Raw genomic sequence first — 15236 nt, 5'->3', positions numbered from 1 at the left:
TCAATTTAATTTATTCAACATTTATTACCTTCCTACTAATAGAGGTAGCCGGGGGCATAGTGGAGAGAGCAGGAAGACCTGAATTCAAATCTAGACTTGGACCCTTCCTAGCTATGTGACCCCGGGCAAGTCACTTAACCCCTGTTGCCTCAGTATCTTGAACTGTAAAATGGCAATAACACCTACCTCTCAGGGTTGTTTCAAGGATCACATGAGATCATATTTATAAAGCAACTAGCACAATGCCTGGCACAAAGTAGGAGTGACATAATTGCATATTCCTTTCCTCTTTCTCTTCCCTACTATATGCTGGGGCACTGTGCTAGGCAATGGAGACATTGTTTTTTCTCCTTCGTTTCTGAAGAAGACCAGTGATATCAGAGGGTAGCCTCTTGACTCATGGGGGAATTGGATTTCAGTGAGGCAGAGTTGCACAAAGTCATTTCTTCCAGAGTCATCGACGTCTAGTGGCAGGACAAAAGTCAAGATGACTGGGGATGGCTGGGATGTAGTGGATAATGACCTTGGCATCTTCGATGTCTGATCAAGCTCAAGGCCCCACAGTGCCCGCTTCAGGACACTGGGGCACACTGTTCTCATCTGCCCATTCTGCCAGGGGAGGTCTTCACACGCTGGAGGTGGACATCCCCCTAACTCAGTGATGGTTTATAGGCATTGATGACATAGGCAAAAACTAAATGGCCCAGGTCCTGAAGGAGCTTATATTCTAATGAGGGATGGAGAGATCCCATCTCTGATGCTTACTACCTGTGTGACTTAGACAAATCCACTAACCCCACAGGGCCTTCATCTGGACCAGATGGTCTCAGAGGTCCCGTCCAGTCTTAGCTCTATGATCCTGAGACTCGTTTGCTAGGTCCCTCTCTGCTACAATCCTTCCTGGCCCAGCCCCCTCCTACCGTCCCGGCCTTCTGACACGCACTCTTCGATCCAGTGGCCCTGGCCTCCTGGCTGTTCTACCAACAAAACCCCTCCCTCCCCTTGGATCTGGCATTTCTCTCTGGCTGTCCCCCGAGCCTGGAGCACTCTTCCTCCTCTGTTCCAACCACGACCTCCCTGGCTTCCTGCACAGAGCTTACTCTGCATGTATCTGTCTCCTTATTGTCTCCTCCATTACACTGCGAGACTGTCTTTAGCCTCTTTTGGTACACCTGCCCTTAGCAAAGCACCTGGCCCCAGTAAATGCTATCTAACTGTTAGCTGCTATGATGATGAGGATGAGGGAAAGAACAGCAGATTCAGAGTCAGAGGATACGGGTTCAAATCTTGACTCTCTCCCTTCCAGTGTGACCATAAGCCTCAGTTTCCTCATTTATAAAAAGAGGAGAATGAACTAGATTTAAGGTTCCTTCCAATGCTGATTCTACATCTTATGGTTATGACAAGCTGAGCCTGTAACCTTCTGTCGATATAAAGGATAGCAGTCCCTGATACATAGCAGGCACTTATTAATGTTTGTTGATTGACTGTTGTTCAGTTGTTTCAGTCATGTCTACCTCCTCATGACCCCATTTGGGGTTTTCCTGGCAAAGATCCTGGAGTGGTTTGCCATTTACTTCTCCAGTTCATTTTACAGATGAGGAAACTGAGGCAAACAGGGTGAAGTGATTTGCCCTGGATCAGCGTCTGAGGCCGTATTTGAACTCAGGTCTTCCTGACTCCAGGCCCGGCTCTCTATCCACTGGGCCACCTGGCTGCCACTTGATAATTGCCTTAAATCATTAGAAATTCTCTTTCTTGTCAATCTGGCTCAGAAATGTTTACAGCAAGCCTTGTTTTGAACTGTCTGTCATCTAATTCAGTGGAAAGAACACAGATATGGGATCAGACCTGGGTTTTAGCCCCAACTCTGCCACTAACTCAGTCTGTGCCTGTCCCAATCTGGGCCTCGGTTTTTCCAAATCTTTTCCAAATGTAAAATGATAAGAATGGCCTAGACAGTCTCCAGCAGCCCTTGTGGCGATCCTCTTTAGATCTCCCTTCTAAGATCCCGTTTATTTCCGATGCTCTAGGATATGAAGTAGTTTCTGGCTCTGACAGTCTGTGTTTTCATATTCCATTATGGGCCTGTCAAGTTTTGCTCTGTGCTATAACATCTCTTCCAGCTCAGCTTAAGTTTTCATGCTCTGCATTTCTTTTTGGCACTAACATCCTCTACTCCGAGGTTTCTCTCTACACCCTCTGCTTGGGTCCCTTCTGGCTCTAAAACTCTATGATCCTATGGAATAATGAGGGGCCAAAAATTCACGAAGGAAAAAAAGGTTTCTGTGTTACCTGAAGGCTTTGTAGGCAGGCCGGAACCAGCACACATAGCTGCAGGGACTGAAGAGAAGCAGCCAAAGCACTGCTAGGCCAAAGTTCACTCCATCACCACCGGCAATCCACCAAGCGAGGCAGGCAACGAGATTCACCACGAGGGTGATACAGTAAACTAGATGAAGAAAACAGAGAAGTACAGGCCTCAGGCTCACCAAGAGCACTCCAGCCCCTCCCTCATCCTATTGCTGGTTCAGGCCTCACCCAGTCCCCGCTGGGGCCCCCTGCCCACCATCCGCTTCCTCCCCTCCTCACCCATGGGGCTGATGAGAGCTTTCTGGAACTGAGCAGCCTGAGCCCACTGACCGGCCCCTCACTGCAGCAGGCTGCTCCGCCACGATTTACCCTAAGAGCAGCTGTGGCCCACTCCCCACAAGGCTGTTCCAAGCCTCTCTTCAGGCGTCACACACCCACTGCTCACCTGCACCCTTCCCCCACACTCAGCTGAGGACCAAGCCTTAGACTTTACTGAGAAAACAAGGCTGCCTCTGCTTGGTCTCCCAGCTCTACACCCGACTCCTCATTCTGACTCACCCTCCACATCCCCTCCACAGCATCATTTACACCTAATTGCTCCATCTCCTCACACAGCCACACCTCTGACCAAGGCCAGAGCAGCAGCCTCCTAACTGGCCTTCCTTCCCAACCCCTCTTCCACATCCCCAGCTGAACAGATTCCAGGGGCTCCCAAACACAACTACAATAAAATATCAGCTTCTGTGTCTGGCATTTTAAAGCCCTCGACAATATGGCCCCAGCCAGCCTTTCTAACCTCCCTTCCCACACTCCACAGAGAACCAAACTGTACTTCTTTCTGCTCTATTCTGTATGACTTGTTGACTCTCATCTCTGTGCTTTTGCACTGGCTGTATCCCATGCCAAGAATGCACTCCCTCCTCAGCTCCAGCACTGCCTTCTACATGGAGCCTTTTCTGTTCTCCCCAACTCCTAGTGAGCTCTCATCCCAAATTACCTTGTAGTTGTTTTCTCTATATCCTGTATAGACTTATTCAAATCCTGCATCAGACATTTGCTAGCTATATGACCCTTGGGAAGTTACTCAACCGCTCTCGGTCTCAGCTTCCTCATCTGTAAAATGGGTCTAAAAATAGCGTCTAGGGTTGTTGTGAGGATTAAAATGAGATCTCACATTACAGTGCTTTATAAATCTTAAAGCACTCTATAAACACTAGTTATTGAATATGAAAAAATTAGACCAGGGTCAAAATTCCTGAACTGTTCCTTTTCAGAAACGTCCCAATGAAGAATGCTTACTTGGGGAGAGTTGAAAACAGGTCAGTGGGTAGTCATGAGACATTAAGCAAAAAAAGAATTACTAAAACTTTTTTTTTAAATGACCAGAAGAAAAATAGTACAGGGATAAGACCGGAGCTGCAGGAGGGCTACTGCCCATCTAGGTTCTTTACTAAGTCCAGTACCACATAGTGAGCCCCCACAGAGGAGAGAGAAGGAAAGGTAGCCTGGCTCAGCTCAGAAAAATGGAGTAGCTTCAAGCTTCTGTGCTAATCAGTACTGGGATCAGACCTGGGAAGGAGCTGCTGCACCTCTAGCCTAGGTAAGAGAGGAAAACCCAATCTTTAAAAAAAAAAAAAACAAACACTGCAGGGGGAAAAGTATCCCATTGGAGATCTCCATGTGGGCGATGTGTTCCTCAAACAGGAGACTATAATAGGAAATGCCCCGCTTTTAAAATTATCCCAAAATGCAACCGTCCCAGATTGTGAGCAGCTACCAAAGCTGGCTTCACTCCAGCCTGCACTGAATGTGCCATCTCTCCTCCTACCAGCACAACACCCCCATGTCCCGTCGGCCCATTTCCAGATACAGCAGCAGATACCATACCTGGTCCTCTCTTCTGCTCCTAACAACCCCTTTTCACCTTCTCAGACTGACCCACGGCTCCACTACTTTCCCTTGGCAGGGAGTGCTGGACGCTTATCCCTCCCTAACCCTTTCTGTAGATTGTCTGCTCCTTCCTGGCTCTCTGTTTTGAGATGGATGTGCCCCTGCTGCCACCTCCCCTGACCCTGACTAGGCAGCTTGGGGATAATGGTGCCCACTTTGCAGATGGGCAAACAGAGGGATGCAGTGGGGAGGCATCAAACCAGGATCCCGTGGTTGACTTGGAGTCCAGCTCCCTTGCCCTCACACCCTGGCCTCCAGCTCTCTTGTCAAAGCACTGGACGGCAGGTGTACGCAGAAAGTAGCAATGAGAAGCAACCTCCAGCTAGGGATGTTGTCGGGGTGTGCAGAGGTGTGTGTAGAGGTGTGTGTGTGTGTAGGTGTGTGTGATGCTTTATGCAGGAAAATCACAGACCTACAGAACTTTCACTTAATACAAATAGCTGAGATTTATGCTGTACATTCAGTTTAGGAGGTAGTGGGGTACAGGGGAAAAAGCCCTGGCTCTGGGGTCAGAAAGCATGTTTATGACCTTTGTGACCTTAACCTCTCTGGGGCTCAGTTTCCTCATCTGTAAAATGAGGGAATTGGACAAGATGGTCTCTGAGGTGCCTTTGGCCTTTAAGAGTGTGATCCTATAAAACCAGCCACCTCCCTAGGTGCCAGATCATGGAGAGGGGCCCACCAGAGCTGTTGTTCCCCAACTGTCCCCAGAACTGGACCTACGATCCTTTAGATCTGTGCATGTTTGCTCCACACACAGACCCCCAAGTCTCCCGATCTCCAGAGGACAGACCAGAGTGGCAATCTAGCTCCCTAGTACAACATACTACACAGCACACTGCCTGGCACACGGGATAGAGAGCTGGGCTCCATGTCAGGAAGGCCTGGGTTTGAATCCCCTCTCAGACACACAAGGTGACTGGGGTGACCCTGGGTAGGTCACCTATCCTCTCAATGCTCTAGGCAACTCTCCAAAACGATAATTTTCAGAAGCTGTCACCCTGCAGAGGGCGTCTCCTTAACCATGAGTTTCTGTCAGGGAAACCACAGGTTCAGTTTTTATCCCACATTCTAGGACAAGACTTTCTTAAGAGCTATCCCCTCGTGACATCTTTGGGGCTGACAATTCAGAGATGCACATTATAAAAGGAACTTGCACTAAAACCTGACATATAGAACAAATGCTCTGCCACCTGGATGTCAGAGCCAATCAACTGTTAAACTGCAAACACCTGCCATTTAAGACCAGCATTGAAAGTCGAATGTCTGAGGTGTATTAAAGGTGAATTAGCCAGGCCTTGAATGACACAACCAGAGGCTCAGGTTCCTGGACACGTTACCCCAACCCCAGTAGGAAACCCCAGGGAGAAGGCCTGAGTGTGTTATTTCCAGCTTGAGTGATCAGGGAAGCTTCAGAGAGGAAAGGGCCCTTGAGTGACGGGTAAGAATCTCAACAGGCAGAGAATGGGGGGAGGCTGCGCAGGGTTTTGGGCCTAGGTGCAGGGGGCTCCATTTGCCTGGAGCCCAATGCCAGTGGCAGCCGCGCTGTTGTGAGACGAGTGAGCGCTTCGTGGGCTCCAAAGCACCATGTAAATGGGAGTGGGTTAGGGAGTCCTGGGAAGAGGCCCAGCAGGTTTATGGCAGCAGAAAATCAGGTAGATGTCTGAGGGGCCTGATCATGGTTCACTTTAGCGAGACGAACCAGTGAACTTGTACAGGACCACCTGGAGGAGGGAGAGAGGAAGCAGCAGGGAGAGCAGGTGGCGAGGGAGTCCAAGGCCAAATAAAGACAAGGCCTGAAGCGGGCTACTGCAGCAGGACCAGCAAGGGCCAGATGGCAGCGATGCCTGAGAGAAGGAGCGTTGTTCAGTGACGACAGGACTGAATGGGATTGGGGGTGGGGTATGGGGGAGCCGCAGGATCCAGCCCCAAAGACTCTCTGGAGCAGGTTCCTTCTTCTCCTTGAGTTCTTATGTCAAAATCACTCTGGCTGACCCCTCCCTTCTCTCCTCCTCACATTCAACTTCTGACAAAGAGGTGGCCCCTTCTCCTTCTTACCAAGGCCAAGCCGCTCTTCTTGTGACCTGGTTTGTACCCGCCTCTCCTGGTCTCCTCTTGTCTCTCTCACCTTCAATCTTTCCTTATTCACAGGTTCCTTCCCAGCCACTTACAAACGTGCCAGGGACTTCCCATCCTTCTTTTGAAAATGAACTGACATCTTTTGTTTTTTCTATCACATTCATTTCCAAATCTCTCTCTCTCATTTTGACAGTCAAACCAATGTAAGCAATGTTTTTAACCCACAGTCCTTCACTTCTGTGAAAAGGGTACGTGTGTGGGGCACGCCTTCCGTTCTCTTCTCTGGGGCCAAACTGGACCATCGTACCTCGCGATGCAGGGCACTTCTGTCTAGCCTGGGTTTGTTTCTTTATAGCTTCCCTTTACACGACTGTAGACACCTATGTACATTGTTTTCCTGGTTCTGCTTACTTCACTTTGCATCAGTTCACAAAAATCTTTCCCCATTAAAAAAAAAAATCTTCACTTGACCTTGCTGCCCACTCAGGCTATCATCCTATATTTGGGCTCCCTCTCCTGAGCCAGACACCTAGAAACACTTGTTGCCTCCCATTCCTGACATCCTCCTCACTTTGCAACCCCTTGGCAGACTTGCTTTTGATCCTATCCCTCCACTGAGCATGCTCTTTCCAAGGCTGGTATCCCTTCACAACCTCAGGTCAATCCCAACACCCCCTCCCTGCTCCTGGACACTCTCTGCCCTGGGTTTGCGTCCTCTTAGATCTCTCCATCCCTACCTGGACACTCCCCTCTCAGTCTCCTTTGGTGAAACATCATCTTTCACCCTCCCAACAAGGGTGACATGCCCCAAAGTCCTGGACCAGCCTTTCTTCTCTCTCTACACTTTCTCCTTTGGTGATTTCATCATCGCTCATTGATTCAATGATCACTTCTAGGCAGATGATTCCCAGATCTATCTATCCAGCCCTACTGGGTCTCCTAAGCTCCTCTCTGATACTATCAACTGCTGGTTTGATATCTCCAGGTAGATGCCCTATAGGTATCTCAAATCCAATATATCTAAAACAGAAATCTGAACCTCTTCCCCCTTCCCCAAGGAAAAAAAGAAAAGAAAAGAAAAGAAACCTTTGTAGTCATCCAGGTTCACAACCTTGCTTCTGTCCCCTGCCTCTCCCACCTCACTCCTAGCCCATCTGCTGTCGACTTTTGTAGACTCTACCCTCACAGCACCTCTAACCACTCCCCACCCCTGGCCCCATGCACGACTCCTCCCCCATGGCTCAGGCCATCATTACCTCTTATGGGGACTTGTGCCTGACAGGCCGTCCTGCTTCCAGGCTCAGACTGTGTCACTTCCCTCCTCAAACAACATCAGGGCTCTCTAGTGCCTCTAAGATAAAGCCTGAACACCTCAGCCTGGCATGTAAAACCTTTCCCAAGGTAGTCCCCACTCACCTTCCAGTCCTCGTCCATACAATTTTCCTTTCTCCCCTTCAGATGCCGGCCAGCCTAAGCCTAGCAGTACTGTGTCCTCACCACACAATCTCCTGCCAAGCTCTCCTGGCATATGGGGCCCTCAATGTTAAGCCTGTAGCCCCTGGTCTCCCAACATCCACAAGCCCCAGCCAGGGGCCTCCTGCGGCACAAGGACTTTGCTCACGTCCTCAGTTACCGAGGCACAATTTATCTAAAGCTCCTGAATGTCTATGTTGGGTCCACTGCTCTGTCTGCATGTTCTCTTTTTCTCTCTCCAGTAGAATCGAAGTTCTCCAATTGTTTCCCTTTTGTCTTGTATCCCTAGCACCTGGCATGGTGCCTGAGGGCACACAGGAAACACTTAATCAATGTCGGTTGAACTGAACTGAATCCTCATCTGAAAAATAATTTTTAAAGCATACTGGACAAATGGTCCTCTAGCCTCTGCTTGAAACCCCCCCAAGGAGGGAGAACTCACTACCTCCTACGGCAACCCACTCCACATATGGAAAGTTCTGCTTAGGAAGGTTTTCCAGACAACCTAGAACTGCCTCCTGCTGCTAGTTCTGCCTTCTAGGCCCTAAACATATAAATAAGTGAATAAGTGAATGACTGAGTGAATGAATGAATGAATGAATGAATAAGCCTTCCAGGTGACTGTCCCGTTTACTCATTTATCAAACTATCTTTAAGTGCCCTCCCAGTTCCAATAGTCTGGGGTCCAAAGGCCCCCCCAGCTCTATTCTTCAAAGCTCTAAGGTTCCCCCTCACCCCCAGTTCTGACAGTCTATGTTCTAAGAACTCTCCCAGCTCTGTAATATTCCTAACCCTTAACTATGTCATTTCACATGGTTTAAAGCAGTTCTTTTAAACCAAACAGATGCAGTTCACAGTTCTTCCTACTTATCCCATCAGGGTTTCCTTGCAATGGTTCCAATAAATGCTTACAGATCCATAAATGGTAAATCCTTTTCACGATAAACTGGTGGTCTATTGGAATCTCATCAGAAAAGTTCTGGTAGAAGCAGGGCTTCAGAGGGATAAACTTTGGCAGTGGAGGAAAGTTGTTTGCTTTTTCTGTAAAGACAAAAACAATTACACTTCATTAGAATTAGGTTACTGAACTCTGAATGTTTCATTGACAGCAGCGTAAGCTTTGGAGCACATTCCCACATCTAGTAGCTACATCTGCCACAGCTCTATGATGCAGTTAGTGGCAAGGGGGCCACTGGGGTCCGGAGAGATCTGGGTTTCAATTCTGGTCCTGCCCCTTCCTATTGCTGGGAGCCTGGGCCTCCTTAGAGTGCCATGAAAACGTGAATTATTTCCTCTCTTCTACTACCAAATGTCCGTGTTGTGCCATATATGACACAAGATGGGTCAGTGGGGTGCAGCAGCCTGGGAGCTGGCTTCCAAGTCAGAAGACCTAGGCCCCAGTCTTGCTGGTTGTGACCTTGGGCAAGTCTCTCCTCTCAGTGCCCTAGGCTACTCGCTAAGGCTGGCCATGGGGGGTGGGGAGGCACTCTGAACCTGCAGAGGAATTTCCTCGTGGGTACATCCCCACCCCAATGAAACCACAGGTCAGGTCTAAAAAGACACATGGTGCTTTGGTCCTCAATAATTTTTTTCATTTCCTTATATTCCAAGGCACTGTTCTCAAATTTAACTCCAAACTTAAAGGTGGTATCACCAGTCAAATGTGAGCACATATGACATAACAGAACAACTTCATACTCCTCAAGAGCTTCCCAATGGGGAATCTCACGTTGCCACTGATACCAGAGCCATCATCAGGAGGCAGTGTGTCGCAGTAGGGCCCAGCTCCAGGTCCTGCACACAGCTGACACTTAAGAAATCTTTGTTTTAAAAAAGTTCTCATTCCAGCCTCACTGATCACTCCCCCATGCCCCATGATGCAGACAGATGGAGCTTCTCTGCTCCTTGCTCAGGGCCCTCCATCTCCTGCCTCCAGGGCTTTGCACTGGCAGGCTGCCCCTTGCCTGGAATGCCCTCCCTCCTCTCCACATCACAGAATCCTGCTCTTCCTTAAAAACTCAACTCAAGTGCCACCTTCAACAAGAGGCCTTTCTGTAAGTCATGAGCCCCTCAGACAGTGAAGCCTGGGGAACTTGTCTCAGAATCATGTTTTTAAATATCTGAAAGAAATGCTCAATTTCAGTTACAGGGCAATGAAAATAAAGGGGACTTTTCTTTTTCCCCATCCAAGTTCACAGACCCCCCGAAATCTAGGCTAAGAACCAACTTTTGGTCTATAAGAAGTCTGTTTCCTTTTCCAGAATGGCAAGGGTGGGTTTTCCTTCCCCTACCTGGTGTTTATTCTGTCCATGCTTAGATTTGTGCTTCTCTCCTGCCACAAGGTAAGCTCCTTTGGAGTTGGAATCGTTTCAGTCTTTATGCCTGAACACACAGCCGCTAGCATGTAGAAATGCTAATGAAATTCTTGCTAATTTACTGACTTGCTGAACAGAACCTGGAGTCAGAGGACCCAAATTTAAATGCCAGCTTTGTCATTTATTACCTGAGTGATGCTGAGCAAGTCACTTTGTTCTCTTGGACTGTTTCCTCATCTGTAAAATAAGGATTCAAGGACCTCCAAGGTCTCTTCCAGGCCCCACATCCCATGCCTGTGGTTTGAATGTGAGCTCGGGCTCTGAAAAGCCTCAGCAGACAAGGAGGAGTTTGCTAACGTCCTACCAGGGCAGGATGAAGCCCAAAAGCCTTGAACAGGGGCCTAAGCACCACGACCAGCTACCTAAGGCATGGAGGGAAGAAACCTGGGCTCCTTGCAGTATTAGGATTATTATTACTGCCTTGAAACCCTCCTCTGCTGCAGCCTGGCATGGAAATGACCACAGGCTCTCAAAAGTTTTCCAAGTGCATCCCAAGCTCTGGCACGGCCTGCCAAGCTGGATAGTTGCACGTGCAGCTCCTGAGACAGGCAGTGTGCCTATAGCCCAAGGCCCTGCCTCACAAGGACGAGAAGCTCCTTGCTAGGCGAGTCACCAGGAGACGAATTTCTCTGTCATAGCAACTAATAAAGACCATCCAAGGGGGTGGGGGTGGGTAGGAGGGTGTGCCATCAGCAGAGGCTGGAAGAAACAGAAATGTAACTGACCTAGTGATCTCAATGAGCTTCTGAGAAGACAGAGGGGAAGGTTAATTGTGCTGGAGCACAGGAGTTTTTTTCCTTCTTGGGATGTCAGGATGTTAACTAAACAGCTCAGATCTTTCAAATCAATAGATTTTGGACTCCCATAGCAGCCATTCCACTCTCCTCTGAGTGTGCTCTCTGACCACCTAAAACTCCCTGTGTCTGATTAACATCCTGCCACCCCAGCCTTCCTTCCTCCACCCCAATGATTCTGCACTACTGGCTGCCACTGCTCAAACCCTGCTTTTGGCATCCCCCCTTAAACCTACACCCACCATGTCCCCTTAAAAGCTCTCCACCAGCCCTTCCACTGCACCCTCCGGAATGTCTGCTCCTGGGGCAACAGACTTACTTTCATTTTAAACCTTTTCCTTTCTCACTCCTTTCATCTTCTTGCATGCATTAAGATCTGCGCCCTGCTGATGACACAGCTACCCGGGCCTTCCTTCCAGCCCTAGCTGGACTTCCCTCATACACTTCAACTTGCTGGTGGGGATGGAGAAGCTGGAATACTCCACATGCCCCTCTGCCCCCTCTAGGCGCTCCTCCTAACCTCATTACTCAATCACTCAATCCCCTCGACCACTTTGAGGTTCAGTCAATCCATACTTATCACTCGATCAAGATTCTGATGGACACTGTCTACTCACCATCAGGATATTCTCACTTCTACAATGAGTTCAGCGCCTCGAACAATCTCTCCCTCCCCTCCCCAACTCCTGCCCTCATTTTAGAGGACTTCAACATACGTACGTACATACATACATACATACATACTCCCTCACACGCCCTTAGCTCCAGGTTATCTCAACTTCCTCATTTCCCATGACCTACTCTTCCACCATACCTCAGTCCCACACAAAGATGGTCATCCCTGAGATCTTCCCATTGCCCACAAACGCAGCACTCCCACGTTTGGGAACTCTGAAATTCCCTTGTCTGACCAATGTCCGTTGTCATTTTTCCTCTCCCTCACAACCTCTAACCTTATTCTTCAACCTCAGTATCTCCTCCAATGTTTCCAGCTCCAGGTTCTTTCCCATCATCCCTGTACTATCAGTATCTCTCCACCCTGACACAAGGGTCACAGGGGATATGAATAAGTGAGTAGGTGACCAGAAACGAGATTTGAACACTGGTGGCTCAGTCACCGGGATAGAGAAAGGATGGGGTGAGAATATGTGAGTCGTCGGGGCCAGGTCCAATTCTACACTGTCCTCTTATCTCGAGTCTCTTGCCCTGCCAAGCCTCAGCCTTGGATTACTCCTACTATGTGCTGCCTTAATAAATATGGAGAAAAACATGAAACCATGACTACAAATTTATGTTAAATAATTTCAAACAGACCCTCAATGTGGCAAGGCAATTCTTTTACACCTCTTGATTGACCACTATCCCACTCAGCAAAGTGGCTTTTCCAAGCCTTTACACATCCCTCCTCAAGCCTCCCATGATTTCCCATCCCCACCACCCTCTCAGCTGAGGATCTTGTCTCACTGAAAAAATGGAAGCCATTCACCAAGACCCCCTGCTGCCCCCCTCCTCCATATTTCACCACTCAGATGCCTTCTGTTACTAGCTCCTCTTTCACCCCTGTCTCACAAAATGAAGTGGCCTCATTCCTTACCAAGACTAACCCTTCTACTCACACGAGTGATCCCATTTCAATCTGTCTCCTCTAAAAGACTGCCCTCATGGTCATCCCTAGTCACTTCAGGCTGTCTCCTGACTGCTTCTCTACTGCCTACAAACATGCCCGTGACTCCCCATCCTCAAAAAAACCCTCACTTGGTCCATCCATCCCTACTAGTTGTTGCGGTTGTTGTTCAGTCATTTTTCAGTCACGTCTGCCTCTTTGGGACTCCCTTTTTTTTAGTTTTCTGCAAAAGATACTGGAGTGGTTTGCCATTTCCTTCTCCAGCTCATTTTACAGATAAGGAAACTGAGGCAAACAGGATTAAGTGACTTGCCCAGGGTCATCCAGCCAGTGTCTGAGGCCACATTTGAACTCAGAAAGAGTCTTCCTGACTCCAGCCCCGGCACTCTATCCATGGCACCACCCCCCTACTATCTGTCATCCTATATCTCTTTTCCCTTTTTGTGGCTAAACTCCCTGAGAAGGCCATCTACATTAGATGCTTGCCCTTCTTTTCCTCTCACCCTCTTAACTCCCTGAAGTCTGGCTTCTGATCTCATCATTCAACTAAAACTGTTCTCTAATGACCTTTTAACAGCCAAATCTAATGGCCTTTTCTCAGTCTTTATCCTCAGTCTTTATACCTCTCTTCAGCCTCTGGTACTGTTGATCACCCTCCTCCTAAATACTCTCTTCTTTCTAGGTTTTCATGACACTGCTCTCTCTTCCAGTTCTCCTCTTACCTGCCTAATCAATCCTGACTCCTTTGCTGGATCTTCATCTAGGGGTGTGCAAGGCTCGGTCCAGGGCCATCTTCTCTTTTTCCTCTATACCATTTCACTTGATGATCTTATCAGCACCCACAGTTTCAATGACTACCTCTATGCAGATTACTCTCAGATCTAATTGTTCAACCCTAAATTCTCTCCTTACCTCCAATCTTGCATTTTCAACTACTTTTCAGACATCTCTTTCTCCATTTGGCCAATTCTGTTTTTTAAGATGTTATTTTCTTCAGTAAGTTTTTTATACCCCCTTTATCAAATTGCTGATTCTTTTTTCATGACTTTCTTGCATCATTCTAACTATTTTCTCCAATTTTTCCTCTACCTCTCTGATTTGGTTTTTCAAATCATTTTTGAGTTCTTCCAGGAGTTTTTTTTGGTCCTGAGACCTATTCATACTTTTTCTGTGAGGTTTTGAACGTAGCTGCTTTGATTTCACTGTCTTCTGAGTCTGGGTTTTGACCTTCCCTGTCACCACAGTAACTTTCTATGGTCAGGTTCTTTTTCTGTTGTTTGTTCATTTTTTCAACCTATTTCTTCGCTTTTAATTTTATATTAAAATTGGGCTCTGCTCTTGGGGTGGAGGGGGAACTGTCCCAAGCTTCAGGTTTTTCATGCTGCTGTTTTCAGATCTAGTTGTTTGTTTGTTTGTTTTTTAGGGGGGAGTTCTGTAAGTTTTCAGTTCTTCCAAGGCAGTATGACCTAAGGAAAGGTATGGTCATTATTCTCCTGGCCTGTACTCTGGTCTGTGAGCAACCATTAGCACTCTTTTTGGCCCTGGAACTGTGACTAGGGCTCTACCCATGTGCACTCTAGTGTACTAGCACTCCTCCTTGCCCTGGGCCTGCTTAGAAACGATGGAACAGAGTCCCATGCCTAGTACCAGCAAAGGGTACCCTGTAATCTCCTTCTGACCAGCTGTCCAACCCCCTTACCATCTGTGCGGGGATAGTTCCAGAAGCTACTGCTGCTGTTGATTGGGTTGCTCCCCAGAGTTACGGCTGACTTGCTGCAGCGTGGCCTGCACTGTGCTGGACTGTGTTCCACTTGCATTCCAGTGAGACAGATTTTTCCTGCTGACCTTCTAACTTGTCTTGGGCTGGAAAATTATTTCACTCTAATAACCTTTTGTTGGTCCTGCCACTCCAGAATTCATTTTAAGGCATAATTTTAAAGTTGTTTGGAGGGGAATTTGAGAAAGCTCAAGTAAGTTCCTGCCTTTACTCTGCCATCTTGGCTCTACCCCTACTTTTCAGGTGTTTCAAACTGGATGTCTTGTAGACATCTTGACTCAACATGTCCCAAAGAGAACTTATTATCTACCTCCCCCTCACAACTCTCTCCTAACCTCCCCGTTACTGTCAAGGACACCACCCTCCTGCCAGTCACCCAGGCTTACACCTTAGATATCATCCTTAACTCCTCAATCTTATTCACCGCACACAGCCAGACTACTGCCACGCCTTATCATCTCCGCCATCATAAAAGCTCTCCTGTACGTCCTCTTATCTTCACACACACAGCCACAAGTCGGAGCAGGTCCTCATCCACCTGACACCTGGCCTATTGGAACAGCCTCCTGGTCGCTCTCCCTGTCTCAAATCTCTCCCCACGATAGCCCTCTCTACATAGTTGTCAAATTGATCTTCCTAAAGTCAAAATCTGACCATGTCACTCTCTAGTCAATCAATTCCAGTGGCTCCTGTTATCCCCAGGATCAAATACAAAATCCTCTGTTTGGCTTTTAAAGCCCTCCATTACGGGGTTCCTTCCTACCTTTTCAGTCTTCTGACAACCTCTGTGATCCAGTGTTGCTGCCTCCTGGCTGTTCCTCCCAGAATATCCTCCATTTCCTGACTCTAGA

The 15236-nt window shown here is 48.0% G+C and overlaps 1 protein-coding gene across 2 annotated transcripts in view; it reads right to left on the bottom strand.

The window, feature by feature from the left end:
• SCAMP4 (secretory carrier membrane protein 4) overlaps nt 1-15236 on the bottom strand; it is an 88453-nt gene that overhangs the window by 28844 nt on the left and 44373 nt on the right. For both annotated transcript variants that reach the window (XM_027853137.1, XM_027853138.1), the window contains exons 3-4: nt 8728-8856; nt 2296-2452 (exon numbers count right to left, since the gene is read on the bottom strand). In XM_027853137.1, coding sequence (XP_027708938.1) covers nt 2296-2452; nt 8728-8856 — 286 coding nt within the window. The remainder of the gene's footprint in view (nt 1-2295; nt 2453-8727; nt 8857-15236) is intronic.

This window comes from Vombatus ursinus, unplaced genomic scaffold, assembly GCF_900497805.2.
Source record: "Vombatus ursinus unplaced genomic scaffold, bare-nosed wombat genome assembly UNPS02009918.1, whole genome shotgun sequence".
NCBI lineage: Eukaryota > Metazoa > Chordata > Mammalia > Diprotodontia > Vombatidae > Vombatus > Vombatus ursinus.
The sequence above is the reverse complement of the archived record's forward strand: the minus strand, read 5'-3'. Positions and strand labels throughout refer to the sequence as shown.